This window comes from Phyllostomus hastatus, unplaced genomic scaffold (assembly GCF_019186645.2).
Source record: "Phyllostomus hastatus isolate PE091 unplaced genomic scaffold, TTU_PhHast_1.1 phas_contig_1586, whole genome shotgun sequence".
Lineage (NCBI taxonomy): Eukaryota > Metazoa > Chordata > Mammalia > Chiroptera > Phyllostomidae > Phyllostomus > Phyllostomus hastatus.
This window is the reverse complement of record NW_025333639.1, coordinates 37286-54255: the sequence shown is the minus strand read 5'-3', so window position 1 is coordinate 54255 and position 16970 is coordinate 37286. Positions and strand designations below refer to the sequence as shown.

Sequence of the window (16970 nt, the reverse complement as noted above, 5' to 3'; positions counted from 1 at the left end):
AAATGTCATCTGGGAATCCTTGGTGTGTTTACCTTTGGGGTTAGACTGTAGTGTCTCCTAGAAAGTTCTAGGACACTATCCTATCTCTGAACCATGGAATGTGTTTGGGAAAATGAAAGTACTTTAAATTCAAAAAGAAATTTTGGTTCTTGCCTCTGACCAAGCATCACACAGATGGCACTGTGGCAGCAAAGTCGAAGGTTGGCAGGTGTTCCAGGTTCCAGCTCAGTCTGTGATATGTCAGTGTTCCTCTAGTCTTCCCTCAGGGTGAGATCCTAAGAAGTCTCCTCACCTGAGACCACAGCCGTGTGAGTGTCACTGTCCCTTGACCATTAGTAATGTCACCACACAACAGGAAGCACTGTATGGACACCCTTAACAATGGAAGTCCCACACCCATCCTGGACTATGTTCCTATTAAAACTGAACCAGTCACACACCTGGTACAGCCATCTACACATAATTATTCTTGCGGAGTCTGGAGTTCAGAGCAAGTGTTTCAGCAGAAATGAGGTTCATTTACCATACCTAGTAATTCATCCCAAAGCATGGAGATCCCTTTCCTATATTACACACTGATACATTCAGGGCATCTGGTTCATGTTCAGTGGGCACATTCAGTGGTCACGTTCAGTGGGCACCCAGGGAAACTGTCAGGTGACAGTTTCCCATGGGTCCCATGCAGACATGAATAGGGAGAGAGAGGAAAAGAGGAGATGGCTATTCTGAAATTAATCATACAGGAAACAGGGGGCCTAACCTACTCCCTCTCTTGCTCTTTGATTACACCTACTTAACATGTGCATGTAAACACAGATCATGAGAGTGAGCATCAGGCTGAACTGGGAATTAAAAAAAAACAGTTTTAATATAAAGTTACGTCCACCAACTCCAGTAGTGGGAAGTATTTTCAATGATTCATTCATCCTGTAATCCAGGGACAGATAAAAATAATATTCTTCATATCAATTATGATTTTATTTGCATGTTATTTTATATTAGTGCTTTGCATCAAGGTTTTCATAATAAAATTCCTAAAATGTGGACATACTTACTACCCAATTTATACCTACAACTTCAGCAAAGCAGATCTGGTCTTGACTGAGTTTATTTTATGTTCAAATATTTGAATCTGGATTTACTGCAAAGTCTAGCAAATAAAAACAAAAGGAGGCAGCAAGGCTGCTGCACATTTACCACCAAATTCCATTGCATGAACAGGACCAGGGAGCACAGTCTGTCTCTCTGAAGAGTTCACACTTCTGTCTCCAATGACCCACACAGATGCTCCACCTCCTCCAACACCAGGTCCATGTGCTCTGGGGTCACAGTCTGTTCTTAGTCCATACTCTGATTACTTTGTAGGTTTAACGGGGTCAATTGGAAATTCCTGTCACCTGAACAACAACCTCCTTCTCTTTTAATTCTCCCTCTTCTTGTGAGCATTGAATCCTCTTGGTCAGTTCATTAGTGGTGACTTTCAAAGGTGTCACTCAATTTAGATCCCTCTCTTTTATGAGAATTTACTCTCCTAGGTCATGCACCATCTCAACCCTTTGGCATGTCACACTCTGGGACCATGTCGTTCACGTCAGCGTCCAACACCAGAAATCCTTATATAGCAGGAAGGTATGCAAATGGTGACCCTCTGCTCATGAAAAGCAGCCCAGCCCTGACCCTTCAGCTCTGGGACAGGAGTCCAGCCCAGGATTCCCAGGTGTTCCTAACCCTGCTCAGGATAGAACACAGACCACTCAATATGGAGTTTGGGCTCAGCTGGATTTTCCTTGTTGCCGTCTTAAGAGGTAATTTATGCAGAATGAGAGACACTGAACATGTGGACATGACTGAGAGAAACATTGGAGGGTTACAGTTTCCTAACCAACATCCTTGTATTTGCAGGTGTCAAGTGTGATATGCAGCTTGTGGAGTCTGGAGGAGGCTTGGTGAAGCCTGGGGGTTCCCTCAAACTCTCCTGCCTGGGCTCTGGATTCACCTTCAGTAACTATGCAATGCACTGGGTCCGCCAGGCTCCAGTGAAGGGGCTGGAGTGGGTCTCAGTTATTAGTGGTAATGGTGATACCACATACTATGCCAACTCTGTGAAAGGCCGATTCACTATCTCCAGAGACAATGGCAAGAACCTGCTCTACCTGCAAATGAACAACCTGAAAGCCGAGGACACGGCCATGTATTACTGTGCGAGAAACACAGTGAGGGGAAGTCATTGAGAGCCCAGACACAAACCTCCCTGAAAGAGACAAGAGTGGTACACCGCCAGGGGACCTCAGGACACCAGGGGGTGCTCAGGTCACACTGAGTACAGTTATCAGCTTGGGAGCAGCTGCAGATGCAGTTTAAGGGCTGGCTTCCTGCCAGGTGTGGGGTTGACTCTCCACACAGCAGTTTCCCTCTGGGAGCTTCCCTCCCTTCTTGCTTCTGTGCTGACACCTTCAGTGTCTGAGTTACAGAGGCTTGTTGTCACAGGAGGAAAACATTCTGACATGCTCCAAAGTCAGATAGTCACATACATTCGTTGTGTCTTATTCTAATGAAATATCAATGAATCATCAAACCTCCTGACCCAAATCAGCTGAACGCAACCGGAGGCTCTGCTGGACCCAACAAGGACTCCATCCCCACACAGCTCAGAGTCCAATTTTACAAGCAGGACACATGCTTGCTGGACAGTGGGCACCAGAGAGGTAGGAACCAAGTCTCGGCGGGGGGGGGGCAGGGAACCCAGGTGTGATGGTGCTTGACTTAACTCCACATCTATGCCATCAATAGAGGATGACATCATGTGAACATAGAGGGACCCCCACCATACTATTATGTGGATGTCCAGGATGATGCTGTCACACACACAGAGGGACTATGGGAAACCTTGTCCCTTCATTGAGGACTCTGTTGAGAGAGGGGTGGACTTTTTAGCAGGTCAGGAGTGGCTGCATCATGTCAGACAGGAGTCTTGTCCCAGTTTTATTGTTCACCCCTGATCAGGGTCCTACTCACAGGAGGGGTTTGTGTGGTTTCCATCTCCTACCTGCATCAAACTAGTGTGAATCCCCATTTCCACATCAGATTTCCCATGTGTGCACAGAACAGGAGAGAGGGGTGAACCTTAACATGTCAGCATCAGACATCAAATACTAGAGCCTGACTCCTTATTTCACAGCACACCTAGAAAACATGAGTGAGAACACAGAGCTACCAACAATTATGGGTAGAATGTGATTTCAGTCCCTCGGAAATGAGGGTGATGGTTATATGTAAGCCATAATGAAAATAATAATACATTACATGGCATCTTAGTTCAAATTGTAGCATGGAACCTGTCCACTGTACAAGGTTGTCAGCTTGTTGTGAAAGTCTTGGGTACACTTTCTGCTCCCAAAGGTGAGAACCTTCCGCAGAATTATGGGCATCCTCAGCCTGGGGAGCTCTACTCATGTAACTTTCCATCTGGGTGGGGTCATTGTTTAATTCATTAGTTATTTCTATGAGCTTGTGTTTTTGTCACTCAAAAACTTGCATGTTAAAACCAGAAGCCCATGGGTGGTATTAGAAGGTGGAGCCTTTGGATAATGATGGTCCTGGGGTGGAGCTCTCATGAACAACATTAGGGCCTTTATAACAGAGAAGTCAGAAAGCTCCTTTGCCCCATTCACTCTCTGAGATCATAGCAAACAGACAACTAGTAAGCAGGTTCTCCCCAGACATCAAATCTGCCAGCATCTATTGTTTGACTTCCCAATAACAGGTCTGTGAGAAATATGTGTCTGTTGTTGGCAGTGACCCAGTCCACAGTAGTTTGTTAAGCATCCAGAATGGATTAGGGTTGTAGTGTAACATGATCACCAGGGCTCATTTCCTGGAGTTACACTGCTGTATGTATTGTAAAAAGTGAAGTATGGTTTGTTTGTTTGTTTGTTTGTTTGTTTGTTTTCAGTGATATTCTAGGGCAGTTTTTCTCCAGTATTTCTCTTTCACAGACAAATTTCCTAGGTGAAGGTCATAGGAGGCTCCTAAACACATTTATCAGGAAGGCAGCATTAGAAGTAGATATAGCATGGAGTAGTTCCAGGATTCACTAGAGGTAGGATCCACAAAGGCATGGTCCTCCCAGTCACCAGATCACAAGGAACTGGCTGATGTGTGCTTGGAGTCATGAGCAAGAACAGCACTCAGGAGGAGCATTGGCCAGAGGTTTGAGGCTCCACTTAGGTTTGATCATTTTAACTAAGATTGCCATGCTTTCAAACTTCTGAAAGATTATACATAATGGCAGTGTGACATTTGGATTAGAGTAACTCCTTACTGAATAGTTATCACTGTGCTGTGTGCACCTCAGTCACTTGATGTCACAGTCAACAAGCCATTGAAGGATGAGGTGGACGATGTTGATCACAGAGGGTATCCAAGGGAGTTAAAATTCTCCACATGTGTTCATACCCTTTTGCCACACTCTCTCATTGATGATGAACTCTCAGTTTTCAGATGAGCAATGGTCAGGAATACTGACTTGAAAGTACAAAGGACAGCCCTTGAAGGGCCCACCATTATCAGCCCTGGGGGGTTGATGATGGGGATCAACCTTTCTCTGTGAGTTGATACAGAGACAAGGTTGTACTGGGCATTTATTCTGAGCTGAAGAGCATGAAGAACTCTGCATGTGGAACATCTCTGTGAATTAAGCTGTGCTAAATGGAGCAATGTTACAAATTAGCAACAGCAATAACTCTACAGCAAACAAACTCACCAGCCTCTTATAAAAGGTCAGAAATGAAGAAATTGGGTATTTACTATGACTTTCCTTTATTGTTTCTACCAAAATAGATACTATTGTTATGAAAATACATACATTTTTTAGAAGTATATGTATACTAGTGTTTTGGGATTTAGAAACAGTCTGAACAGGGGGAATTCCTATTTTAATTTATAAGATGCATGCTAATCTAAGTGTTTCCTACTCATCTAGTTCATGATTTATTCTTATTCTCATAACGGTCAGGCAGTCCTTTTATCTCATTCCATTGTGTCTAATAAACCTGGTAATCTCCTACCCCTTACAAACAAGGTGAGTTAATTTAAGAGCAGAGACATCCCAACAGAAGGCCCAGAGTGACCCGTGTGACTGTCCTCTATCCCTCTCCACTTATAGGAGAAAGGCCTGACCAAAGACTAATTTGTCTTCTAGCTCCAGGGCACAATGCCCTCTGGGCTGTAGGGACTCATAGCTCTCTCCTCACATGGATCTGAGGTCTCTGGAGAAGGCACAGCTGTGCTCTATAAGAAGATGAGGCTGTTGTATGTACTCCTGTGCCTAGTGACAGCCCCCCCCGCCATTGTCAGCACCTCAGATGTCAGACATAGGTATGTGGGATGGTGTTGACTACATGTGACTGACAGGGACAGATGCACCTTGTCCCCAGGGGTCCCATCTAAGGTGTAGCTGCATGAGTTAGGTCCAGGTCTGGTGAAGCACTTGCAGACCCTTTCCTTTACCTGTGATGTCTCTGGATTCTCTTTAATTATCTGTGGTGTGCACTGGACCCACCACACTCCAGGGAAGTGGCTATAGAGTGAGTTGATATTATACGGAGCAATGGAAGTACAGCATACAGCCAATGGTGAAATGCCAGCTAAACTTCACCAGAAACACCTCCAAGAGCAAAGTTTATTTAACCCTGAACATCTTGAGAGATGAAGACACTGGTCTTGCTGTGCCAGAGACACAGTGAGGGGAAGTCAGTGTGTGCCCAGAGACAAAGTTTCCTGCAGGAGAGAGTGATGCCCCAAGGGGCTCTTTAGGGCCACTGAACACCAGGGCCATCCAAGGAGCAGGGACAATTTGAGTTTAGGGATGGTTTCCTGTGGAGATTCTTCTTCTTGTAACAGTTTCTCTCAGGCATGTTTTCTCAATCCCTGCTTCTTCATTCACCTTTGACCTTTCTGAGTTAGAAAAATCTGTAGTAAAGGAAGACATCATTCTCACATGGACAAAAGTCAGAACCTCTTGCACACATTCTTGTTTCCAACTTTAATAAATCATCAATCTATGTGACGTTCATCAGCTCAATCTACCCAGAGACTCTGCTTAGCTCTATCCTGCATCCAAATGCCACACAGATCGGTGTCCATGGTGGCCAGCAGCAGGATATGTTAATATTGGACAGTGAGCACCAGGCATATGAACTACACCCCAGACAACAATGAACCCTCATGGTGATGGTCATTGACTTGGAATAATGGTCACAGCACCAAGTGTCTGTGACATCACAAAGGGTAGAGGGCCCAACAGCAGCTTTGTGTGGATGTCCAGGCTGACCATACACATGCCAAGGGGAAAACGAGTGTTTATCATGCACAGATTTGAACACTGGGAAAGACAGGAAAGGCTCTTGATCAAGTCAGATTTTTGTAGTAACTCCTGGTAGCAGCATCCGATTGGTTAGTGAGGTAGGAAGCAGAGAAAAATAATACTAGGTCAAGGTTATCAATGATAGTCACTAAGACACCTACAAGATATTCTGAATTTCCCCAGTAAAGATGAAACATGTAGCCCTAGCTGGCGTAGCTCAGTGGATTGAGCGTGGGCTGGGAACCAAAGTGTCCCAGGTTCGATTCCCAGCTAGGGTACATGCCTGGGTTGCAGGCCATAACCCCCAGCAACCACACATTGATCTCTCTCTCTCTCTCTCTCTCTCTCTCTCTCTCTCTCTCTCTCTCTCTCCCTCCTTTCCCTCTCAAAAAATAAATAAATAAAATCTAAAAAAACAAAAAAAAACAAAAAAAACATTCAATTCTTAAAAAAAAGAGAAAGAAACATGTGAGCACAATCCTGGAATTCAGCCATGTCTCCTGCCTGTTCACCTCAGCTCCACACCCTTGCCTTAGCCTCCCTGGAATTTGGGATAATTTCCATTTTCTTCTTTTTGACTCCTGATGATATTCTATATTTAACTTTATATGAGCTTCTAGCGTACAGAAGAGCGGTCAGACATTTATACAATCTGTGATGCGATGGCCCAATACTTCCAGTACCCGCCTGGCATCACTCAGTTATTTTTACATGCTTATTGCCTTCATTGACTGTGTCATACATCACACACTTGTGTTTAATCTGCAACTTTGGAATTTGTAATCTGCACCAGTTTGTAATTTTCAATCTCTTTATTTTTTTCTCCCAGGCTCCCAAGTCTCCTCCCACCCAGAAATCCCCAGTCTGTTCTTGGTGTCTGTGTCTGTTTTTATATTGTAAGTTTATTTATTGTGTTATTTAGATTCTGCATATAATTGAGATCGCATTGTATTTGTGTATCTTTCTCTGACTTACTTCACTCAGCATAATACTCTCTAGGTCCATCCACATTGTCACGGAAGGAAAGAAGTCACTTTGTATGGCTGAGTAGAGGTGATGGACTAATTTTCAAATCAGTGTGCTGGCCAAAAAGCCTTTTTTCATTTTTACCAATGTCTTTATGGATCTGAATATGGTGAGTATGCTGGTTATCATCTGTAACATAACATTGATTTTATCATGTGTTGTGTCAATTCCATCACCATCAACTTCAACAGGTTTACCCTACCATGGAGCATGGCCCAGTGAGAAATCTCCACCACGAAGCATCAGAAACCATTTGTGATGTGTTTCATTAATCACAGCACCTCCATACACTGAAATATTTTTTTCTTTACATTTAAGTTGTGATTTTATCTTTCTTGATATAATGAAGCATAATATGCCAAAATGGTGTGTATTTTCTGTCTTCAATATAAAAGTAGATGCATAAAATTTATTAATTCTGATAACCTTTTTAAATGCATGCTGAATATGACAGCTGTCACAAAAATAAAACAAACATATTAAATGAAGATAAAGCAAGCTACACACTACTAGAAATATCTTACAGAAAAATAAACAAATTAATTTTTTGGCCATCCCATTGTGTTAGTAACTATGTGGGGCTATTTCTAAGGAAAGTGACATTAGAAAACTTAAACTTGCTACACAATGAGAAAAAAATACAACATAAAGAACAAGAACCTTGGGAAGTGTTGGTGCCTGGATTGCTTAATGCCACCATCCATGTGCCTGAGAGTATTTCCTTCCAGTTCTGAACACTGACCCCCACAACATGTGACTTCATGCCCAGTTGACATCCATCTCATATGGACGAGATGACAGAGTTCTCTCAGGTCAGGGGCAGACATGAAAATGGGTGAAACACTGTGGAAAGGAAGATTCTAAAATTTACTGCTGATGAAGCAGTCTCTTACATTCCTGGTTACACCTATGTCATTTGTCCACGGAGCCACAGATGCTGGTGGTCAAAGTAAAGCTGAATCATTCTGACTGACCAGTTTTATATAAAGTTTGATACAACAGACTCAGGGAGAAAAAGTTATTTGAATAAATTTTTGACTCTGTAATCAGTTGATGAGAGTGGGTGTCTGGGCTTTCTGTCCCTTCATCCGTGTTCCCAGGTGGGAAGCTGTACTCTGTGCAGACTGATGGTTCCCTCACTCTCGTGAGGGCCCTGAGAGATGGACAGCTCCATACACAGAACAAAACACCTCCATATCCCTGTGAATGTGCAGCATACATTGCCAGTGCTGGAATTGTCCTGATAGCAGCTGTCTCCTCCAGGAGCCTCATCTTTGGTTCTCCCACTGGTGCGGGACTCCATAGAAGCAGACAGTCCTCTGATTCTCCATCTCCTGTAATTACTTTTCAGAACACCTATGTATTGAGTGCCCTCAGATGATGCTAGAAATTAAATTCATAGTATTAGTGGAATCATGCAATACTTGCCTTTCCATTACAGCTTTATTTCATAGAGCACGATGTCACCTAGTTTCTACCACACTGTGGCTTATGGTAGGATTTCCTGATTTAAGGCTGAGTAACCTTCAGGCATGATTACACAGCACATATTTATCCATTTACACACTAATGGACACTGAGGTGGTCTTTACGTATTGACTGCAGTGAATAATGCTGCAATGAACAGGGCAGGGCAAATACCTCTCTCAAGTCCTGGTTTGTATTATTGAATGAACACCTGGAAGCTGCATGGCTTGATCTTTCAGGATTTTTTAAAAAATGATAAAAAAAACCCATGCTGTTTACTGTATGACAGATTTTCATCATGAACTATTGCAATCTAGGAAAAGAGACCTTAAGATAGAACTGGGCTCAGTTTTGAACACAACAATGGAAATGGGTATTTCCAAGCAAGGAGAAGGTTGCAGGGGTCAATAGATGGAAATTACTAACAGGGGAGTTCAAGGGCAAGTGATTTTTGCTGAAATATTTTGAAAGAATTCTTGCTAAAGGCAGGCCAATCTGATCAGATAGCATGGAGGGACAGTTCTCTCTATACAGGATTCTTGCTGAATGTACACAATGCAGGTGTAACAAGAATGGGCCCTGAAGCTCAAGGTCAAGGCATGATTGAGAAAAGGGCCTAGGAAAGCAGACTGAGGTTTGGTCAAGGAGGCCGTCCTTGTCACCACCACATGAGTTAGAATATTCATGGTCTCTACAAGGATCTAATGATAAGTTTTGGTGCCAGAATGAGGCATTCTGTAAGTACTTACTGATTTGATCCTTTATTGGATGTTCTAGCATTCCATGCCTTTACTTGAAAGTAAGTGGTTTTGATGATAATTCATTAATGACAGGAAAAGTACAACTCAAGTTCTTACTAACTGCGTCACTGACAATAGCAATCAGTCTTGTTACTGTATGTCTATTTGCTTTAAATGTGGAAAATTTAAACAATTGTTTTTAATTGTAAAAGAAACTTTCAATGTAATGTACTACATGAGGAGTGTACTACGCACAGGAAAAATTGCATGAATATAAAATTGGATTATAATTTCATTCTTATTTCCTTCTCATCCAGAGAGTGGGTGGCTCCCTTTCTCCACACTCTCACCAGGTCTTAATTTATTTATTTTGTTCTGTGTCATTTTGCAAATGCCGTCCTTCAAGGGTGACATTTCTTACAGGGACATTTATCCTGAGTTCCTTACACCCAGGTGTCTGCTCGTGATCCTGTTCATATTTGCATTCATTTCTGAGGTAGTTTGTCATCTTCCCAACTCAGTAATTTCCTCTAGTTTGGAAATGACTCACCCAAAGTTACGTTGACGATCTTGATGTCTGCTTACTTCTTCCTAATAGCTTCTATCAAGTAATCAGAGTCATTATAAATTCAGTGTGTGGCAATCCCAACACCTGGGGCCCACAGGAATGCCATTTGAATGTGTGCCCTTAGGGCTCTGGTCTAGCTCTTTGTCATTCCCATAGTTTCTGGTGCACCCGACCTTCCAGAAAGGACAGTAGCTACATGGGTCCTCATATGCTGTGTTAAGTGCTATTACTTTGTGCTCATAATTAATTAGCTCCGATGGTACAGGAGCTCTTTCTTCCTCTTGTTACACTATCACTGTGCATGTCTCATTGAATTGGTTAGGGCCTCTGCTGGAGGCGTTGGCTGCCATGAATACCATTGCTTTTTGTAAATTGTATTGTATTCATTATGATATTACAGTTATTTTCCAATCTCACCCTTTGATCTCTGTACACAGTACACCCATTCCCTCAAGTATCCCTGCACCATCACTCATGTGCATGAGTCATGACTGTAAGTTCCTTGGCTAATCCACTTCCTGAACCATACTTTACATCCATGTGAGTACTTTTTAACCACCTATTTGTAGTTAAACCCCTAACCTCTTCAACCTTCTTCCACACACCCCGCCATCTGGAAAACTTTTATTCTTAAATAAATCCTTTAAAATTTCATATAATAATGGCTTGATGAGAATGAACTTCTTAAATTTTTTTTTGGGGGGAGGGATTTTGGAAATGCTTCTTTGTAGCAGTATATTGAACACTAGTCACATTAAATGCTTTTTTATTCTTCCATTTTTTATTTTATTGTTGTTCAAGTACAGTTGTCTACATTTATTGCCCACCACTTGTCCCCACCCCAGCGACCCCACCTCCCTCCCCTGCTTCCAACCCCCTTGGTTTTTACAATGTTTCCTTTATAGTTGTTCCCAACAAGCCTTTACCTATCTCCCCCATTACCTCCTCCCGCCTCTTCTCTTGTTACTGTCAGTGTGTTCTTAATTTCAATGTCTCACCTTATATTTTGATTGGTTATTTCTTTTGTTGATTAGGTTCCACTTACAGGTGAGATCATATGATATTTGTCCCTCACTGCCTGGCTTATTTCACTTAGAATAATGCTGTTCCATCCATGCTGTCACAAAAGGTAGGAGCTCCTTCTTTCTTTCTGCTGGGTAGTATTTCATCGTGTAAATATCCCATAGTTTTTTGATCCATTCATTTACTGATGGGCACTTATGTTTCTTCCAGCCTTTGTCTATTGTAAATCGAGCTGCTATGAACATCAGGGTATATTGGTTCTTTTGGGTTGGTATTTCAGGCTTCTTAGGATATATTCCTAGCAGGGGAATTGTCTGGTCAAAGGCAGTTCCATTTTTAGTTTTCTGAGGAAATTCCATACTGTTTTTCACAGTGGGTGCACCAGTCTGCATTCCCACCAACAGTGCACTAGGGTTCCCTTTTCTCTACATCCTCTCCAGCACTTGTTGTTTATTGTTTTGTTTATGATGATTATTCTCACCACTTTGAAGTGGTATCTCATTGTGGTTTTACTTTGCATCTTTCTGATATCCAGTGATACTGAGCATCTTTTCATATGTTCCTGAGCCCTCTGTATGTCCTTGGAAAAGTGCCCAAGTCTTTTGCCCATTTTTTAATTGAAAAAACAAATTTGTCTTCCTGGAGTGGAATCCTGTGAGTTCTTTATATGTTTTGGAGATCAGACCCTTGTCTGAGGAATTATTGGAAAATATGTTTGCCCAAACAGTGGGTTCTCATCTCATTTTAATGCTGTTTTCTTTAGCCATGCTGAAGCATTTTAATTTGATGAGATCCCATTTGTTTATTATTTCCCATATGCCTCTTGCTTTAGAGGACATATCTGGGACAATGTTGCTGTGTGGAAAATCTGAGATTTTCCTTCCAGTGTTTTCCTCTAGGACATTTACGATGTCACAACTTATATTTAAGTTTTTCCTCATCCTTGAATTTATTTTTGTGTATAGCATGAGTTGGTGATCAAGTTTCTTTCTTTCTTTCTTTTTTTTTTTGCATGTAGCAGTTCACATCCCCCAACACCATTTGTCGAAGAAGCTATTTTTACCACATTTTATGCTTACTTCTCCTTTCTCAAATATGAATTGACCATTGAGACTTGTGTTTATTTCTGGGCTCTCTGTTCTGTTCCACTGATCTGTGTGTCTGTTCTTGTGAAAGTACCAGGCTGTTGTGATTACAGTGGTCTTGGAATGCAGTTTGATATCAGGTATTGTGATCCCCCCTACTTCGTTCTTTCTGAAAATCACTGCAGCTATTCAGGGTCACTTATGGTTCCATATAAATTTTTTGAAATGTTTGTTCTCTCTCTCTCTCTCCATACATATATATATATATTCCATTCTGATCATTCAAGTTTCCTTTCAGAAGGTGATAATTTTATGAGAATTCCCCTAAAGGTAAATTAGTGCTTTTCCTCTTACTGTTTTTTTATATTCTCTTATTATCATTAACCATTAGCATTTTAATTATGATGTGACTTGGAGTGGACCTCTTTGCATCCATCGTGTTTGCAACTCTCTCTGCTTCCTGGACTTGCATGTCTATTTCCTTCACCACATTAGGAAAGTTTTTTTTTCAGTTTTTCCAAATAGATTTCTGGTTTATTGCTCTTTCTCTTCTTCTGTGGCATCCGTATAATGTAAATGTTGGAATGCTTGTGGTCATTCCATAAGCTGCTCACACTATCCTCATTTTATTGAATTATTTTTCTTTTGTGTTATTCGAATTGGTGGCTCCTCCTCCTCCCCTCCTGCCCTCCTCCTCCTCCTCCTCCTCCTCCTCCTCCTCCTCCTTCTTCTTCTTCTTATTCTTATTCTTATTTTTATTCTTTTTCTTCTTCATGTTCTTCTGTCTTGTTTCCTTACATTCCAAATCATTGATTTGATTCTAGCTCATGCTCTCTACTATTGTTTTCCTGTAAATTGTTATATATTTTTTTCTTTTTTTTAATTTACACTAGTATGTCTTTCATTTCTGAGCTGGGTCGTTTTTTCATGCTGTTGAGGTCCTCACCACATTCCTTCAACATCCTTATAACCTGTGTTTTGAACTCTGTGTTTGATAGATTGCTTATCTCCATTTTGTTTAGTATTTTTATAGATATTTGATTTGCACTTTTATTTTATTTTTTTTGTCTCCTAATTTTGGCAGCCTCTCTGTGTTTGTTTCTATGTAGTTGGTAGAGCTGCTTTGACTTTCTGTCTTGGTAGTGTGTCCCCATGTAGTGGGTGTTTTTTAGGAGCCAAGTGCACATCCTCCCCTATAACCCAAACTGGGTACTGGAGATAGACACACTGAGCAGACTGAGAATATCCTTCTCTTGTAGTTGAGCCTTGATTATTGTTGGCAGGTCAAGGGGAGGTATTTACATACACCAGTAAGTTGCAAGGACTGTCTGTGACCAGTGACCAACTACTTTTGCTCTTTGTGGGGAATCATCTGTGCAGGTGCAAGGAATTTGAGCTCCTAGATAGTCTGAAGCCCTCCAGTGTGTGCATGGTCTCTAGGGTTTCCTGGGAAGTGCAGGCCAAGATCAGGCCCCACCTGTATTCTACCTATGAACACCCTGAATTAGCTACAAAAAATGCAGATGGCTGCTATTGTGCTGGATTTGAAGTGTTCCAGGAGAAGCCAAACTCTGAACCTACACTGGCAGGTGCTACTACCAGGCCTCTGGGCATTTAGCAAGCGATAGGGTTTTATAAAGCTTTGAAGTATGAGCCAACACCAGCCATTATATAGAAATATCAGTTAACACCTTGGATGAACCAATGCTGTGGATCATATGTTGCCTTAGGGGAAATCCAGGGCATGGAAAACAGTGTTACCATGATTTATGGAGTCTCTGGTATGCCACTCGCATGCCAGCTCAATGGGTCTGTGTAGGAAGGGATGAGAAGAAGGACAATAGACTCTGTTTGACTTTCTGTCTGGAAGAAAGCAGTCCACCAGCACTTGCCTTGATGCCAGACACTTCATTTCTTCCCTGTATGCCACTGGTGCCTTTCAAGCTGCTACCCTGCTGCTGTCGTTCAGAGGGACAGAGTATGAGTAAGTACATGTGTAATTTCTTTAAGAAAAACTGTCTGGGATTCTAGTTTATACCACTAAATTCATCCCCACTCAACTTTGCAGCCAGAAGTTATGGGGACTTATGTTCGTTGCACTGGGACCCTGGGCTGGAGGACCTGGTGTTGAGGTGTGTATCCTTGTCCCCAAATATCACTTGCAAAAGTTTTCTACTAAAACAAATATGGGACTGGTCTATTTCATGCCTTCACACCTATTTCCACAAAACTAAACATACACTTATTACATAATCCACAAAATGTGCTCTATAATATTTAACCAAGGAGCTAAAAATTTTATCTATACATGTTGTTACAAAGGGTAGGAGCTTCTTCTTTATTTTTTGCTGCATAGAATTCCATCATGTAAATATATCATAGTTTCTTGATCCATTCATTTCCTGATGGTCACTTAAGTTGCTTCCGGCATTTGGCTACTGTTAATTGTACTGCTATGAACACTGGGGTGCACAGGTTCTTTTGTACTGGTGTTTCAGGGTTAATAGAATAATGCTAAGCAAAATCAGCCAGGCGGTGAAAGACAAATATGATATGATCTTACCTTAAAGAGGAAGCTAAACAACAAAACAAACAAGAAACCAAGGTACAACCCAAAACACTGAAATAGAGAATAGGCTTACAGTTACCAGAGAGGAGAGGGGAGGAAATTTCAGAGAAAAGGGGAAGGGTTTACAGGAATGAGTATGAGAGACACATTGGCAAAAACTAGGGGGGAGTGGAAATGGGAGGGAGGTGGGGAGGATGGGGTGGTAGACTGGGATGGGAGTAAAAGATAGAAAACTGTACTTGAACAAAAATAAAAAAAAATACTTACATTAAAGCCTACAAGGACTACCTTTAGAAGCTTCATCCATAATTCTAAAACTTTGAAACAAAGAAAATATCTGTCAATACCTGAATACATAAGTAAACTGAAATATATGCAATACATTGATATTTCACATTAAAGAAATAATATATCAAGGCATGAAAGAAACCTAAACTCATAGAATTAAGAGAATTTAATCTGTCTGAACTTGTGCTCAGTTAGTTAGGGTGTCTTCTAGATACAAGAGGTTCATGGGGTTATATGCCTACAAAAAATATTAACTTGTGGATTTGCAAGAAATGTTTGAAGACCTGTGTCAACTGTAGCATTATTCACAGAAGCCTGGTAGGTGGAAACAACCCCCAGGTGTATGGATAAATATATTAAAAAATGTAGTATATATAGCACCAGTTGCTGTAGCTCAGTGGATAGACTGCCAGCCTGTGAACAAAAGAGTTCCTGGTTTAATTCCAAGCCAAAGCTCATGATTGGGTTTCGAGCCAGGTCCCCAATAAGGGTTGTACAAGAAGCAAATACACACTAGTATTTTCCTCTCTTTCTTCCCCCTGCCCCTTCTCTGTGAAAATGAATCAATAAAACCTCTTAAAACGTTAGAAGAATTAAGTACATATATACAATAGAATACTGCTCTGCTCAGAAATAAACTATGCTCTCACCTGATACCCAAAGTCAAACCAGAATATGTTCTAAGTGAAGGACATGAATCACAAAAACACATGCTACAGGCTTCCACTTAGGTGAGTTCTAACAGAGTACTCAGAGAAAAAAAAAGTCAGAAAAAAGAAAAGGTAGTTACCTGGGCCTTCATTTTAGAGACAAAGAGGAAGTGTTTTTTTAATGATATTGTGAAATTTGAAGATGGAAGTTTCCAGAATTCAGATGCACAATTAAACAAGTATACTTAATATGACTTAATGGTACCATAGCAGATAGTCAAGAAGGTAAATTCTATTTACATCATTATCTATCAAAATTTAAAATGAAAATACCTGAAAAAGAGAGCTATTAATCTTTTTTTTTGTTTTTAACTTTAACTTTTTATTGTCTTTTAGTTCAGTATATGTAAGAATCTGTGAAAAAATTCAAATCCAGTGTATAAAAGGCTTTCTTATCATTTGTAAAGTAAACTGAAATTTAAGCTGTTCAAGGGCCAGCATTTACTAAATTAAATAATACAATTCTGGAGGAATTCATAACTGATGTACATTTGACTGAAAAAGTAAAGTGCCTTAGGATATCATGGAGATTTATAGAACAATCAAATACAGAAAAACAAAACAAAACAAACAAAAAAAAACATACTCTTTCATTAGTCATAAAAGAGCTAAGTATTTTGGGGAAGCTAAAGCCTGATTAAGCACCAAAACACTAAACAAAAGCTTATTATTTTTAATACAAAAGTATGTTTTGTTATTTTCTGTTCTCAGAATACATTTCAATTTTTCCAGTGGAACCAAAACCTCTGGAACACATTCAATGTCTTCCAAACCTTGAACTTCCCCTATTTCTGGATAATAAATTCATTCGCAAATGATCTGTACAATGCAGTCACTGTTCTTAACTTCAAACTTCCCTTTGCCAGAATTGAACAGTACAACACCAATATTTCCTCCATAATCTTCATGTGTGACACCAGCTCCTACATTTATGAGGTATTTTGCAGCCAAACCAGAATGTTCAGCTACTCTTCCATAGCACCCAGTACCAAGAGCAATCTGAATGTCGGTTTTCACAAGGGCTTTCCCCATAGGTGGTACTGTGTAAGCATTGGCACTGTGCAGGTCATAGCCAGCTGCTTGCATAGATCTCCTGCTCGCAGCGGTGGCATATTCCAAGAGCAGGAGGA

At 41.0% G+C, this 16970-nt stretch overlaps 1 gene segment (V, D, J or C); it reads left to right on the top strand.

Annotated features, from left to right (window-relative positions):
* Window positions 1-1691: 1691 nt before the first annotated feature.
* On the top strand, window positions 1692-2213 carry LOC123813619 (the record flags this gene model as incomplete). The annotated part of the segment is given in 2 exon segments: window positions 1692-1805; window positions 1903-2213. Coding segments are annotated over 2 exon segments (357 nt in total), but the record flags the coding sequence as incomplete, so codon positions are not given.
* Between the last annotated feature and the right edge of the window lie 14757 nt (window positions 2214-16970).